This window comes from Hemiscyllium ocellatum, chromosome 24 (genome assembly GCF_020745735.1).
Source record: "Hemiscyllium ocellatum isolate sHemOce1 chromosome 24, sHemOce1.pat.X.cur, whole genome shotgun sequence".
In the NCBI taxonomy this organism is placed as follows: domain Eukaryota; kingdom Metazoa; phylum Chordata; class Chondrichthyes; order Orectolobiformes; family Hemiscylliidae; genus Hemiscyllium; species Hemiscyllium ocellatum.
The window spans coordinates 49,012,027-49,026,634 of record NC_083424.1 but is presented as its reverse complement, the minus strand read 5'-3'; the positions used below and the strand labels follow the sequence as shown (position 1 = coordinate 49,026,634).

At 39.3% G+C, this 14,608-nt stretch overlaps 1 protein-coding gene across 2 annotated transcripts in view; it reads left to right on the top strand.

Annotated features, from left to right (window-relative positions):
* The window catches only part of zgc:63587 (uncharacterized protein LOC393431 homolog), a 128,700-nt gene that overhangs the window by 55,425 nt on the left and 58,667 nt on the right, over window positions 1–14,608 (top strand). For both annotated transcript variants that reach the window (XM_060843776.1, XM_060843775.1), the window contains one exon: window positions 1,441–1,558. In XM_060843776.1, the coding sequence (XP_060699759.1) occupies window positions 1,441–1,558 (118 nt within the window). The remainder of the gene's footprint in view (window positions 1–1,440; window positions 1,559–14,608) is intronic.

Genomic DNA, 14,608 nt, shown 5'->3' with positions numbered 1-14,608 from the left:
TTTGTGACTGGAATGAACTATCAGGAAGTATAGTGAAGAAAGATTCAATCAAGGCATACAACATGGTATTCTATGATTGTTTAAATACAAGCAGTGTGCTGGGTTATGGGGTAAGGATGGGAGAATGGCATTAAATAATGTTCATTTGAAAGCTGGTGCAGACGTGATGGGATGAGTGTCCATCTTCTGCACTGTAACAATTGATTCTATGGTAAATGAGGTGTTTTTGTTAATGTGTAATGTATCTCCCATACTCTCCCTCCAGAATGAGATCATATACGTATGATAATCAGCTTCATTTCTCCATCTATTAAATATCCACACTCTTATTCCAAGACAGCCAGTTTATCTTCTACAAAAACATCACCAAATAAGCTCCAAAGTGACTTCAGAAATAAACTTTGATGAGGAGAGGAATTGAAGGTTATAGCAATGTTGTGGAATGTTGAGCTTTATTGCTGCACACTTGCATTGGGCAATACCTTTAGTGGTGCCAGTCCACTTTATTGCGACTTGTTACCCTCAAAACTGTATTTGTCACAACACTCGGATGAGTTCCTCTCTATGTTGTCTTCCAGGACCCTGGCTTTGTTAATATATTTGACTGGCAGTTTTGTCTCATTGCCCAATCAGTATGATTTCTCATTCTGGGCCATTGTTCAGAAGATGCCGAAGGCCTCTGTATATGGAGGCCTAGTCATAGAATCCCTACAGTATGGAAAGAGGCCATTTGGCCCATCAAGTCTGCAATGACCCTCCAGGCATCCCACCCAGACACTGCTCCCTACTGTATTCCTGTAACGCCACATTTCCCATGACTGATCCACCTAGCCTACAAATCTGTGAACACTGGGCAATTTAGCATGGCCAATCCAACTAACCTGCATATCTTTGGAGGGAGGAAACTGAGCATGTGGAGGAAATGCACACAGGTCTCCCTGTTATGGGGAGAATGTACAAACTCTACACAGACACTTGCCCAAGGCTGGAATTGAACCTGCATCCCTGGCACTGTAAGGCAACAGAGTTAACCACTGAGCCACTGTGCTGCCTCTTGAATTTAAGCAAGGACCCTCTCTGGAGAGGCGTGTATAGTGAACTGCCGTGTGATGAACATATCCCCATGGGTCATTAGCATAAAACTTCTTTACCCTTGCTCAGCATGGGAGATTACTGCATTCTACATTATTAATGTCTACTGAATTATATAACTGCTGTTAACATCTGGAGCCCATTCTGTTGCTAGCCACAATCAAATTTACAAAATCAAAAGTAATGCTAATCCAATATTCAAAAAAATTTCAAGTATTTAAGGACTTTACTGTTCCAGGAATGATTGTCAATTTTGTTTGGAATATTGCATTCTGTTTCTGAAGTTCCAATGTGCCAGTGAATTAGGGGAAGTGTATGCTGTGCTTAACTGTTTATCATCTTGTGCAGCCTGAAACCTCTAGATGTAGAGTTTATGAAGACCATTCACAGCAAAGTAAATATTGTGCCAGTGATTGCCAAGGCAGACACACTGACGCTGAGGGAGAGAGAGCGACTGAAGCGCAGAGTAAGTATTTCTCCTTGTGACCTTTGCAAAGACTTGGCAGATAACAATGTCATAAGTCTAAGTGAAGTCTCAATTTTTTTTTACATTTAATTCAGTTCATAATTAAACATTTTTCAAAGATAAATCTCAACCATAAATGTTAGTTATTTTTACTGGTAATTGGGCATGCGTATACAGAAGGGATTTTCTGAACCTTTCCTGTCACATTGGGCGCAACTCTCCATGGAATGGGCAGTGATGTCACGACCGCATAGCCTTATAATGTTGCTTCAGAAGCTGTCTTCTATGACTCTTGGTAATAGTCTTCCCAGTATCATATGGGTGTTAGATTTCATTCTGTTTTCAGGCTATGAGTGCCATGTGTTGAACTGAAATTTTGTATCCATCCAGTTGTGATCGTTTTATGGAATAGTGGGAAAACCTGTGGCTAACTCTTCTTCCTGCTGCTTTTTTGTTTCCAGGGCAGAGTTGCTTGGGTGTGTGTCTTTTTTTCTCTCCATATGCTTGCCCTTTGTTTGGGCTTGAAGGTTGGAAAGTGTTATTGTTATAAATGGATTTAGTGATGGCATTTATTTCTGGCGGAAGTATTGTTTTAATGGCCTTAGCAGCAAGATAGGTGGGCCACTCAGTACATAAATTGTAATCGATTGTTGTAGTAGTTGCAAGGAAATATAAAAGTCTTTATCAGTAAACTAAGTTGGTGCAGAAACTGTTGAGTGTAGACTCAGCCATTTCACTATCTCTGTTGGTTGGATGCGTGCACAAATGAAGATTGAAGTGCAAGCCTCATTTTCATTAAAATATTGAGGCTTTTCCTGCAACAAGTTACCAACCCATGGAAGAAAAAACTTCCCAGCGTTGCTTTTGAAAGAAAAGGCATGAATGTAGCCTCTTTTCACAAATGTTTCTTCTAAAGGCTAACATTGATTTACAGCAGCCGACTTGAAAAGTACAAGTTGTTAGCCTATTATTATTTTATTTTTGGCTTGTGTTAAACTATGCATCCTGTGAAGGAGCCTTACAAATATTTGTACCAAAACCTATTCAATGACTCCCTCGGAACAACTGAACAGAAATAAAAGACCAACCCAGCCTCTGTTTATTATTATCATAAAATCATAACATTTTGATAGATCAACAGAGACCATTCAGTCCAGCATATCAATGCTGTCTCTGCTAGGACCTTGGTATCTTTGTCAAACACTTTTTCTCATTCAAATTCACTTCAGCTTCCCTTTTGTTTTCTATGCAAAAATGTACTCATTCTGTTCAGTGTGTACAAATTCTGCATGAGGCACACAGGGTGATCAAGAGATCTGTCACATTCATGAAAAGACTATGCCTGTATTCTGCAAGAGTTATACAAAAGGCTATGTTTATTTTTCTTCCTGGAGTACTTAATATGTCAATCTAGCTCTTTGATAGAAGTTCTGCATTGAGGCAGACATTTGTGGGTTCAAGCTTTGGAGCAGCACTTTGAGATGTAAACCAAATTGACGGTTTAGTGTAATATTGAGGGAGAGCTTTATTGTTAAAGCTGCTGCTTTTTAACTGAGTGATAAAACAACTGCATCCATTTGCCTCTTCAGTTGGAAGTAAAAGAAGAACAGGAAATTCTCCCAGTTTCATTTATTTCTCAAGTACCACAGTACCATGTCGGCGATACACAAATCGGTGGAGTTTGCGCATGATACAAAGATTGGTGGAGTTGTGGATAGTGAGGGGACTTGTCAGAGGATACAGCAGGATACGGATCAGTTGGAGGCATGGACAGAAAAATGGCAGATGGAGTTTAATCCAGACAAATGTAAGGTGATCCATTCTGGAAGGTCAAGAACAGTTGAAAATTTTAAAGTGAATGGCAGAACCCTTTGGAGTATTGTTATGCAGAGGGTGTGCAAGTCCACAGATCGCTGAAGGTGGCAGCGCAAGTAGACAAGGTAGTTATGGCATGCTAGCCTTTATTGGGAGGCGCATTGAGGATAAGGAGAAGCAAGTTATGCTGCAACTTTATAGAATTTTACACTTGGAATATTGCATACTGTTCTGGTCACCACACTATCAGAAGGATGTGGATATTTTGGAGAGGTACAGAAAAGGTTTACAAGGATGCTGCCTGGTATGGGAGATTTTCGTTTCGAAGAAAGGTTGGATAGACTGGGTTTGTTTTCTCTGGAATGTGGGAGGTTGAGGGGTGACCTGATAGAAATTTATAAGATTGTGAAGGGCATGGATATACTGGAAAGAGGCTTTTTCCCAGGGTGGAGGGGTCAATTACTAGGTGGCACGGGTTCAGGGGTGCGAGCTGGAGTGGTGGGTTGTGTAATTTTAAAAGAGATGTATGAGCGACATTTTTCACACAAGTTGTAGTGAGTGCTTGGAGCGTGAAGCCAGGGACGGTGGTGGAAGCAGACTCAATAGCAGCATTCAAAAAGCACCTGGATGAAAACATGAATAGGAAGGGAATAGAGGGATACAGATCCTGTAAGTGAAGGCAGTTTTAGTGTGAAAGGGCCAAGCGTGTTGGCACAGGCTTGGAGGGCTGAAGGACCTGTTCTCTTGATGTATTGTTTTTTCAATTTTATAACACCAGTTTAAAATCATGTTAATTGTTCCACGCTATTGATTGAGAGCATTGCAGCACATTAGCCTTTTTGTGTGTTCAAATAGTGACTACATTTTAAAGCAAATCTTTGGAGTGCTCTTGGGTCCCCTGTGAATGTGAGTCTCTTGAAAATGCAAGTTCTTTCTTAAATGTTATATTGGTAAGGTGCCTTCAAAAATGATGCAATTTGGCCAAGAACAAAATTGAATGCTTAGGCTGAGCTTCAAATTCCACCATATCAGCTCTTTCCTACTTTGGAATACTTTGTGTCCTTTTCAACAATATTTTTGAGAAAGAGATTGGGTTCCATCTGAGATTTAAAATAGTAATGGAAAAGGATTGACCAGATCTAAAAGTTGAAGTTCTAAATTGGAGAAAGGCCAATTTCGATGGTATTAGGCAAGAATGTTCAAAAGCTGATTGTTGTAGTAGTTGCAAGGAAATATAAAAGTCTTTATCAGTAAACTAAGTTGTTGCAGAGACTGTCGAGTGTAGACTCAGCCATTTCACTATCTCTGTTGGTTGGATGCATGCACAAATGAAGATTGAAGTGCAAGCCTCATTTGCCTCTCTTCACAGGTAAAGGGACGGCTGGAAAATGGGAAGCCTTCAGAAATGAGATAACAAGAATCCAGAGAAAGTATGTTCCTGTTAGGGTAAAAGGGAAGGTTGGTTGGTATAGCGAATGCTGGATGACTAAAGAAATTGAGGGTTTGGTTAAGAAAAAGAGGAAGCATATGTCAGGTACAGACAGAGTAGATCGAGTGAATCCTTAACGTATAAAGGCAGTAGGAGTATATTTAAGAGGGAAATCAGGAGGGCAAAAAAGGGGACATGGGATAGCTTTGGTAAATAGAGTTAAGGAGAATCCAAAGGTTTTTTACAAATACATTAAGGACAAAAGGGTAACTAGGGAGAGAATAGTGCCCCTCAAAAATCAGCAAGGCGGCCTTTGTGTGGAGCCGCAGAAAATGGGGGGGGAATACTAAATGAGTATTTTGCATCAGTATTTATTGTGGAAAAGGACATGGAAGATATAGACTGTAGGGAAATAGATGGTGACATCTTGAAAAATGTCCAGATTACAGAGGAGGAAGTGCTGGATATCTTGAAACAGGTAAAGATGGATAAATCTCCAGGATCTGATCAGGTGTACCCCAGAACTCTGGGAATCTAGGGAGGCGATTGCTGGGCCTATTGCTGAGATATTTATATCATCGATAGTCACAGGAGAGGTCCCGGAACACTGGAGGTTGGTTAATGTGATGCCACTGTTTAAGAAGGGTGGTAAGGACAAGCCAGGGAACTATAGACTGGTGAGCCTGATGTTGGTGGTGGGCAAGTTGTTGGAGGGAATCCTGAGGGACAGGATGTACGTGTATTTGGAAAGGCAAGGACTGATTAGGGATGGTCAATATGGCTTTGTGTGTGGGAAATCATGTCTCACAAACTTGATTTAGTTTTTTGAAGAAGTAACAAAGAGGATTGATGAGAGTAGAGTGGTAGATGTGACCAATATGGACTTCAGTAAGGTTTTGGACAAAGTTCCCCATGGGAGACTGGTGAGCAAGGCTAGATCTCATGGAATACAGGGAGAACTAGCCATTTGGATACAGAACTGGCTTAAAGGTAGAAGACAGAGGGTGGTGGTGGAGGGTTGTTTTTCAGAATGGAGGCCTGTGACCAGTGGAGTGCCACAAGGATTGGTGCTGGGTTTTCTACTTTTCGTCATTTATATAAATGATTTGGATGTGATCATAAGAGGTACAGTTTGCAGATGACATCAAAATTGGAGGTGCAGTGGATAGTAAAGAAGGTTATCTCAGATTATAACAGGATTTTGACCAGATGGGACAATGGTCTGAGAAGGGGCAGATGGAGTTTAATTCAGATAAATGCAAGGTGCTGCATTTTGTGAAAGCAAATCTTAGCAGGACTTATACACTTAATGGTAAGGTCCTAGGGAGTGTTGCTGAACAAAGAGACCTTGGAGTGCAGGTTCACAGCTCCTTGAAAGTAGAGATGCAGGTAGAAGGCGTTTGGTATGCTTTCATTTATTTGTCAGAGTATTCAGTCTAGGAGTTGGGAGGTCATGTTGCGGCTGTACAGGACATTGGTTCGGCCACTGTTGGAATCTTGCATGCAATTCTGGTCTCCTTCCTATCGGAAAGATGTTGTGAAACTTGAAAGCGTTCAGAAAGGATTTACAAGGATGTTGCCAGGATTGGAGGATTTGAACTATAGGGAGAGGTTAAACAAGTTGTGGGTGTTTTCCCTGGAGCGTTGGAGGCTGAGGGTTGACCATATAGAGGTTTACAAAATTATGAGGGGCATGGACAGGTTAAATAGACACATTCTTTCCCCTGGGGTCAGTGAGACCAGAACTAGAGGGCATGGGTTTAGGGTGAGAGGGGAAAGATATAAAAGAGGGGCAACTTGTTCACGCAGAAGGTGGTATGTGTATGGAATGAGTTGCCAGAGGAAGTGGTGGAGGCTGGTACAATTGCAACATTTAAAAGGCATTTGGGTATGTATATGAATAGGAAGGGTTTGGGGGGATATGGGCTGGGTGCTGGCAGATGGGACTAAATTGGGTTGGGTATTTGGTCGGCATGGACGAGCTGGACCGAAGGGTCTGTTTCCGTGCTGTAAATCTCTATGACGCTATGAAACTGGCAAATGACATTTGGAAAAACATCAAAATACATTCCTGAAGCAAGGTCAAAGGCACTGCAATGCAAATTGCAGAATTGTCTGGTTCCATAGTCATAGAATCATAGTGTCAATAATGGAAAAACATTGTTGTTGTGTTCTATAAAGGAAGCAGTTGGATTATGATGAGTAAAGTCAATAAGATAGAGCTTCTGTTTTAGGTGCAACCGGCAAAATGTGCACATAAGCATTGTCAATTATGTCTCTACTAAAATTGTTTGCATTATTGCAAATACAAAATCTTCAACTAATTAGCACAAATTTCATATAACTAATCCTCTATTTTGTTCCATTGACAAGCACTCCTTAATGTATTAAAGAGTGGTAAAGCGGTGCAATCTTGGCTATCACTGCAAATAAAAATTTTAGTAAGTGTGCTCAGATCTCTATCTGTGAGTAACTTGCTTAGAAACATTGCAAAATGTCTTAAGTTTGTAAATGTTAATTAAAACTCTTTTGATGGAACAGTGCTTGAAGCATGCTGCCCGGGGGGATTAAGATGGTTAGCTCTTTTGTAGCCTGCAAATTCACAGTGGGATAAATGGCTTCCTTCTATTCCTTATGTTTGAATAATTTATACTTCTTGTGATCCTAAGAAAGTAAGTACAATTCGAGCAGCCTTCAAGAAGCAGCAGTATGTCACAGTTTCAACAAAGGGTTGTAGCCAGTTTTGTGGGGGAGGCCTGATTTGGACACACTGAAGTCTGAACCAGTGGAAAGGTTGTGAAAAACAGTGTATAGCATTTATGGGTGCAACTTTCTTTTTAAGCTCTTCAACTTTTAAACTGGTTCAGCTGAGTGCACTGGAAATGCAGGTACAAATCTAGTGAAAATTCTCTCCCAATATGTTTTTCGATTTTTATGGGTATTAAATGGTAGGTTCTGTCAGTGATTGTTTTTGACATTCTTGGGGGAAAAAAATGCCCTAAATTAGCAGCTGGTAACTTTCTCAACAAAAAACAATGATTTGCAAAGCATCTGAAGACTCACTAGAATAAAGGAAAGTGTTGTTTGTGACATTAAGCATTGGTTAGAGGATAAAGATCATGTAGTATAATTTAGAAGTGGCCAAACTCATGTCTTGCAAGTCGCTTGTGGCTCTTCTGTGGGCAAATTTGATTTATCCAATGTTTGTTCAGGTGGCCTGCTAAAGTACTTCATCCCATGCCATAGATACAGAATAAAGAAAAAATATCTGTCAATTCAGTAAGTAGCTTTGCTGCTGTTTTGGTTAAACTAAACTATGTTTTTTAAAAAAAAATAATTTCCTGAAAGAAATACCTATCTCGGAGAATGGGAGAGATGTAATTAGCAAAAGGGAACAGAACAAGAAATTTGTAAAAGGGCTTATGGCGAATCTTTATTAAGGATTGGTTTTAGCTCTAGCTGAAGTAATTGTCCAGCTCTGGCCATTGCACTTAGGAAGGACGTGGAGGGATCAGAGAGGCTTCAGAAAAGTACAGGACTGAGGATTTTGGTTACATAGATAGCTTGGATAAATTGGGGCTGTCCACTTTGGAGAAGAGGATGTTGAGGAAATTTGGCAGATGTTCAATAAAATCATTCTGCTTGTGGCAAACTGTTCCCATTGGTGAAAGGTTGAGATTCCAAGTACACCAGCTAAAGGTGAGTGGCAAAGAACTAAAGATGAAAGAAGAAAAATATCGTTACTCAGCTGTTGATTAATACTTGGAATCCATTTCCTGAATGTGATGGAGTGAGATTAAATTGTAATTTTCCAAAGGAAGTTGGATAATTATTTGATATAAAATAAATGGTTGATATATGGTGTAAAGGTGGCACAGTGAGATGAGGTGAGTTGTACTTAGAGACCTAGCACGAACGTGGAGGGCAGAATGTCATCCTATGTTAAATGCATTCTTTAATTCTGCAACAGTTCTGTCATTTTCTGTGTAATTGATATTTAACGGTATAAGTTGCATGTGCACATTGGAAGATCACTTTCACTTTCTCAAAAGCCCTTTTGTTGCTTTGTTCCAAATACTTTTTTTTAAAAAATTGAAATAAAAGCAGAAAATGCTGCACACATTCAGCAGGCAATACTTGTGGAAAAAGAAGCACAATTTACATTTCAGATTGTTAATGTATTAAGGTATTTTATTTGCACTTAGAGTACTGTATTTAGACTCCTCCAAATATGACTATTGAATATAAATAGTAAATGTTTCTAGAGTTGTCTGTATGAAATAAAAAAAATGGAACCATGAGAAAAGTGCAAGCCCACCTGATGTTTGAATGCTGTTTTTGTATCTTGTTACCACCCACTCTTCTCGACAGCTGTAAGAAAAACGCTCGCCAATGGGAAATTCCTTTCAGCCAATCCCTCCTTCCCCACTCTCTCCCTTTCATCGGAACATTTTCTTGCCTGTCTCTCTGATGTCAATGCCACTGTGCTCCACGTTCTGGTAGATCTTTTAAACTGCTGCTGCACACTATCAGTCCAAATCCTTGCACATTAATAATTTTCATGAATCAGTGGTTAGGCCTTTAGCTGCTTAGGTTCTAAATTCTGAAATATTCTCCAGAGATCTTCCACCTTTCTCCTCCTCTGTTGCTTAAGATATTCTGTAAACAAACATCTTTAATAAAGTTTTGATTTCCTACCCTACTGTCTCATGTTAGTTTCTGTCTTGATCTTATGTAGTACTTAGGGATGGTGTGCTAAGTTCATGATACTGTACAAATGCAAGATGTTATTCCTTCTCCCTATGTCCTCATTATCAAAATTAAGAATTGTTTGACTCCTACTATAAATCAAAATTGTAAGAACTGCTCACCATCTTGAGCCTAGTAAAAATTTTTATTCGTAGAACTTGAATTTGATATCACCTATTTCTATTTTTCAGATTTATCTAGCCCTGTTTAATTCTTTTAAGGCTTGATGCTTTCCTATATTATTCACCTGTACCCTGCTTTTTCAAATAAAGAAAACTGATCAGTCGTGAACCTTCCGAACCCTGGTGTGTTTGAGTAGGAGTATTAAAGCAGCTTCTGATAGTCATGTGCTTTAACAGGAACGAGGGAGACACACAAACACATTTTTGAATAAACATACACAGCATGAGCTTTTACAAAGAAATGATCGACATTTGTTTCGGAGCCATTCTGCAGCAAAAGCTTTGTGATCTGTAAACTAATATTTGGACTTATTGTTTCTCATGAGAAAGTTAATTGTGAGAAGTCAGACTTTGGGGAGGAGGGGACTGAATTAAATAGACTGTTTCGGAAAGAGAATGACAGGCTTTCTTGTGTTGTAAATCTGTATTTCCTCGGGAAAGCTGAAGGCAGATACGGCGGTAATAAATATTTCAACAGCCCTTGTTGGGGCTTTCCCTGCATTGTTTCAGCTGGCGTTATCTGAAGGATCATTGCTACAACAACGATTTAATGTTTTTTTTCCTTGGGAAAGCTATCAGACAGTTGCTGGAATGGAATATAGTTAGACTGAATGTCATAGTTGCTTAACACGTAGCAAGCAGTGTTTTTTTTTCTTCAGGAGCAGAAATTTGTGATTTGCATGCCTGTACCTGGCGGCTATGCTGTACTATAAGAAATGGACCGCATCCCTTTCCTTTGAAATTTGGAGGCCTAATAACAAATTATTTTGCGACTGCATGTGGAATGTTTCAGAAGGGGGAAATTCATTTTGGGTTAGGAAGTGGCACTGTTCAGTCATTGACCTTAAAATGCTATCTCTATTTGTGACATCATTCCTGCTGATTTTGTTCTGTGTTTCTGTACTGGAATGTTACAATGTGTGTGACATTGCCGAGAGGTAAGTGACACAATTTGTAACACAAGACAACTCCGTAAGATAACGTGACACTCTTGTTCTTAACAGGAAGAAATGGAGAGAGCATCTGCACTTTTTCCTTGCCTCTTGCTTATTTGTGACAAGATATACTTTACAAAGGAGTGTTTCAAAATCTTTTTTAAGTTGTTACTTTATATGATATACATAAGCAGATTTTCTGGTAAGTTTAATATCGAAGGAATAAATATTTATTTACACAATAACTGAAATGTGTTTTATTAAAGGAAACTATATTCCTCGAACACAAACGCATATACCCATGAAAAGTATCTTCCCAAGAACTTAGATTATTAAGAGTTTAAAAAAACACAAGCCACATGTCATTAATCAGTCCGTTTTAAGATGAAAATGTCACAGACCTGAAGGATTTCCCTCTCCTGGATATTTTGAAGCTACCTGAAGTTTGAAAGTTTCTGGGTTTTCATATGAAATTCTGGCTGAGCTCCTGTACGGAAGCAATATACTCTTGAAGTTGAAAATGAATGCTCCTGTCTGCTGACTACCCAAGTTGACTGTCTATTTAGGAATGATTCCTATCTTCATGCTGGTGATCATTCTATCTGAGTGATCACAGATTGACGACTTCTGACCGTTTCTTGGATAATGTGTTATCCCAAACCAGTTTTGGTCATGTGCCTACACATTCAATACTCTATTATCCACACAAATGATCTGCTATCATAAGCCATTGACTCATTCACACCTGCTTGTGAAAAAATGGTTGGTCCATGCCTCTGTTTGTTAACCTTCAATTTTTCAGTCAAGTCTGCAGTGAATTTCTGTAAATTACTAGGCAGCATGGTGGCTCAGTGGTTAGCACTGCTGCCTCACAGCACCAAGGACTTTGGCTCAATTCCAGCCTCGAGCGAATGTCTGTGTGGGGTTTGCACATTCTTCCCATGTTTGTGTGGGTTTCCTTCAGGTACTCTGGTTTCTTCCAAAGTCACAGTCCAAAGATGTGCAGGTTAGGTGCATTAGTCAGGGGTAAATATAGGATAGGGGAATGGGTGTGGGTGGGTTACTCTTCAGAGAGTCGGTGTGGACTTGTTGGGCTGAAGGGCCTGTTTCTATACTGTAGGGAATCTAATCTAATATCCAGATCATAGGACACGTGAGTTCCACATGTGATCTTGCATCCTAAATGTCCCTTCAAAAGAAGGGCTTCCACATTAGCCTTTGCCTGTATAGAAGTCAGCAAAAAGTCACTTGACCTCTTGGACTCCATCTTGAGTCAAGGCAAGTCATCCATATTCCATGCTGCTTTTGGAAAAAAGCATACATATTTTCATCATTTAATATGAGCTTGTTATGCACTTTGATGTGATTGTTGCCTTGAAATTATTGCAGAATTTTCTTTCAGTTTTTTTTTCAATAGGTTGGAACCTTTCCATTTTGGTTCTGGTTTCATTCCATTGTGATAACAAGAGTACTCATTATAGCATTGATAAGTTGAACTTGCTAAGGAATAATAAAAGTTAACTGTAATAAACTAAGCATTTTACACATGCTGCTTGGATCTTTGACATCTATTCTTCTTAGCATTAAACTTGTTACAGCAATGGCGAGTTCCAGTGTTTACCTATTTTGCGAACAGTCACTGGGAGTTCACAACTGCTGTATTATCTATGCATGTAAGTTGCTGTTAGTAAATTAATGTTCTGAACCTTGTGTTGCTGCATCTCAAAGAATTCTTCCTGTCCAAACATTACCTGAAAACCAATGTTCACTTTACATTTTAGTTCGCAAAATATGTTATTTGAGATCTGTGATAATCTGCAAAATTATTTGCTGTTGACAGCTAGATTTTCACTTTGAAGACTGGCATTTTGTTTTTTTTTATAGAACATTTTGTCCCTGTTTCAAGATGTACTTTGACTGCATGAAAGCCTTTCCTGAACTGTCTACGCTCCTTGCATCAGCAGTGTTTCAGTGACTCATGACTGTGAAGTGTGAAAGTATTATCAGTGATGCTGACTGAAGTATTCTAACATTCACAGGGCACTTTCTGCCAAAAACCTAACTTTAACATTCAAACTGAGTATTTGTGAGCTACTTTGAGCTATGTTTTTGACTGCCTATAGTTGAAAAACTCGGTTCAAAATGTGGTTTGGAATCTGTGTCCACATTCATTAAATGAGAATTTTATCAGTTTTGGACGAGTTAGGAATAGTATTCACAACTCTGACTCTATAAAGTTATCTCGCCAACAAATGGTTTAATGAATCCAGGATGAGACCAGCTGAGGCTAACTATGTCATAACCGACAAATAATGGTATAATACTGAGGATACTGGAAATCCGAAATAGAAACTGAAAATGTAGGAGAAACACAACAGGCCTGGCACCATCTGTGGGGAGAGAAATAGAGTTAACATTTTGTGTGATATGACTCTTATTCAGAACACTACTTCTGTTTTTCTCTCTCTAGAAATACTGCCACACTTGGTGATATTCTTCAGCATTTTCTCTTTATATGTCACAATCCTTTCCTTTGCCAGTGTAAATTATTTAAATCTGATACAGTAATATGCTATATCTCTGGAGAAATAACTTCTTAGATAATTCATACCGATCCAGTAGTGTAAAATCCTGTTCAAACTCTTGACCTTTTGAGGAAATTTATTTTCTACATTTGTTGTGGAAACCATTTTGGCATACTGAACCCTGACATCCAAAAATTATGTGGCAAAAGGCCTTCTTGGAAACCTGATTATAAACTGAATTCTTATAATTTCAAGTTTAACATTTGGAGAGAAAAGAAATTAGCTGAAGGGTCCTCTATTGGTGGTTATCTCTCTGGGGCGCATGTTGAGTCAGATATCCAAGAGATCTTTGTTGGAAATCTAGTAAATGACCTGTTATGTTTGCCAAACTTGGGAGGTGTAGTGGACAGCAAAGAAAGTTATTTCAGTGTACAACAGGATTTTGATCAGATGGGCCAAGGAGTAGCAGATGGAATTTAATTTAGATAAATGTGTAGATGCTGCAGTTTGGAAAGGCAAATCAGGGCAGGACTTATAAACTTTAATGGTCAGGTCTTGGGGAGTGGTGCCGAACAAAGAGAGGTTCATAGCTCCTTGAGGCATACCATTTGGTATGCTTTCCTTTATTGGTCAGAGCACTGAGTGTAGGAGTTGGGAGGTCATGTTATGGCTGTACAGCACATTGGTTAGGCCACCTTTGGAATATTGTATGCAATTTTGGTTTCCCTTCTATAGGGAGGATGTTTTGAAACTTGAAAGTGTTCAGAAAAAATTTACGAGGATGCTGCCAGGTTTGGAGGGTTTGAGCAGTAGGGAGAGGCTGAATATACTGGGCATTTAAAAGGCATATGGATGGGTATATGAATAGGAACGCTTTAGAGGGATATGGGCTAAGTGCTGGCATATGGGACTAGATTAATTTAGGATATCTGGTCAGCATGGATGAGTTGGACCGAAGGGTCTGTTTCTGCGCTGTACAACTCTTATGACTCTATGTGCAGGACTTCCTGCAGTTGAAGTTTTTAACATGCATTTGGAAGTTAGCTGAGATTTGCAAATGACACTAAACCAAGATGAGTGGTTGAATCTAAGGAGCTAAGTGTTGGGCAAAATATGGAGATGCAAAGGAGGAATAAAATGCCAGTATCAGTAATACTCATTGAATGTTGTTGAAATAGAAAATGATAAATAGGAACTAGGGAATGGACATAGGGAATGTTCAACCACTGCAGAGCAGCAATCAACAATACCGTTAGCATTTCCGACAATGACCAAGTCAGAAAATGTTTGTCAAAAGTATGTTCGTGTTGTGGTCAAATTACATTTTCTCCCCACTAAGCATTTGAAATTCATTGTGCATTTTGCAAAACTTCAAGGAAAGACACTTGCTGCTTTAAAAACAAGCCATTTTCCTT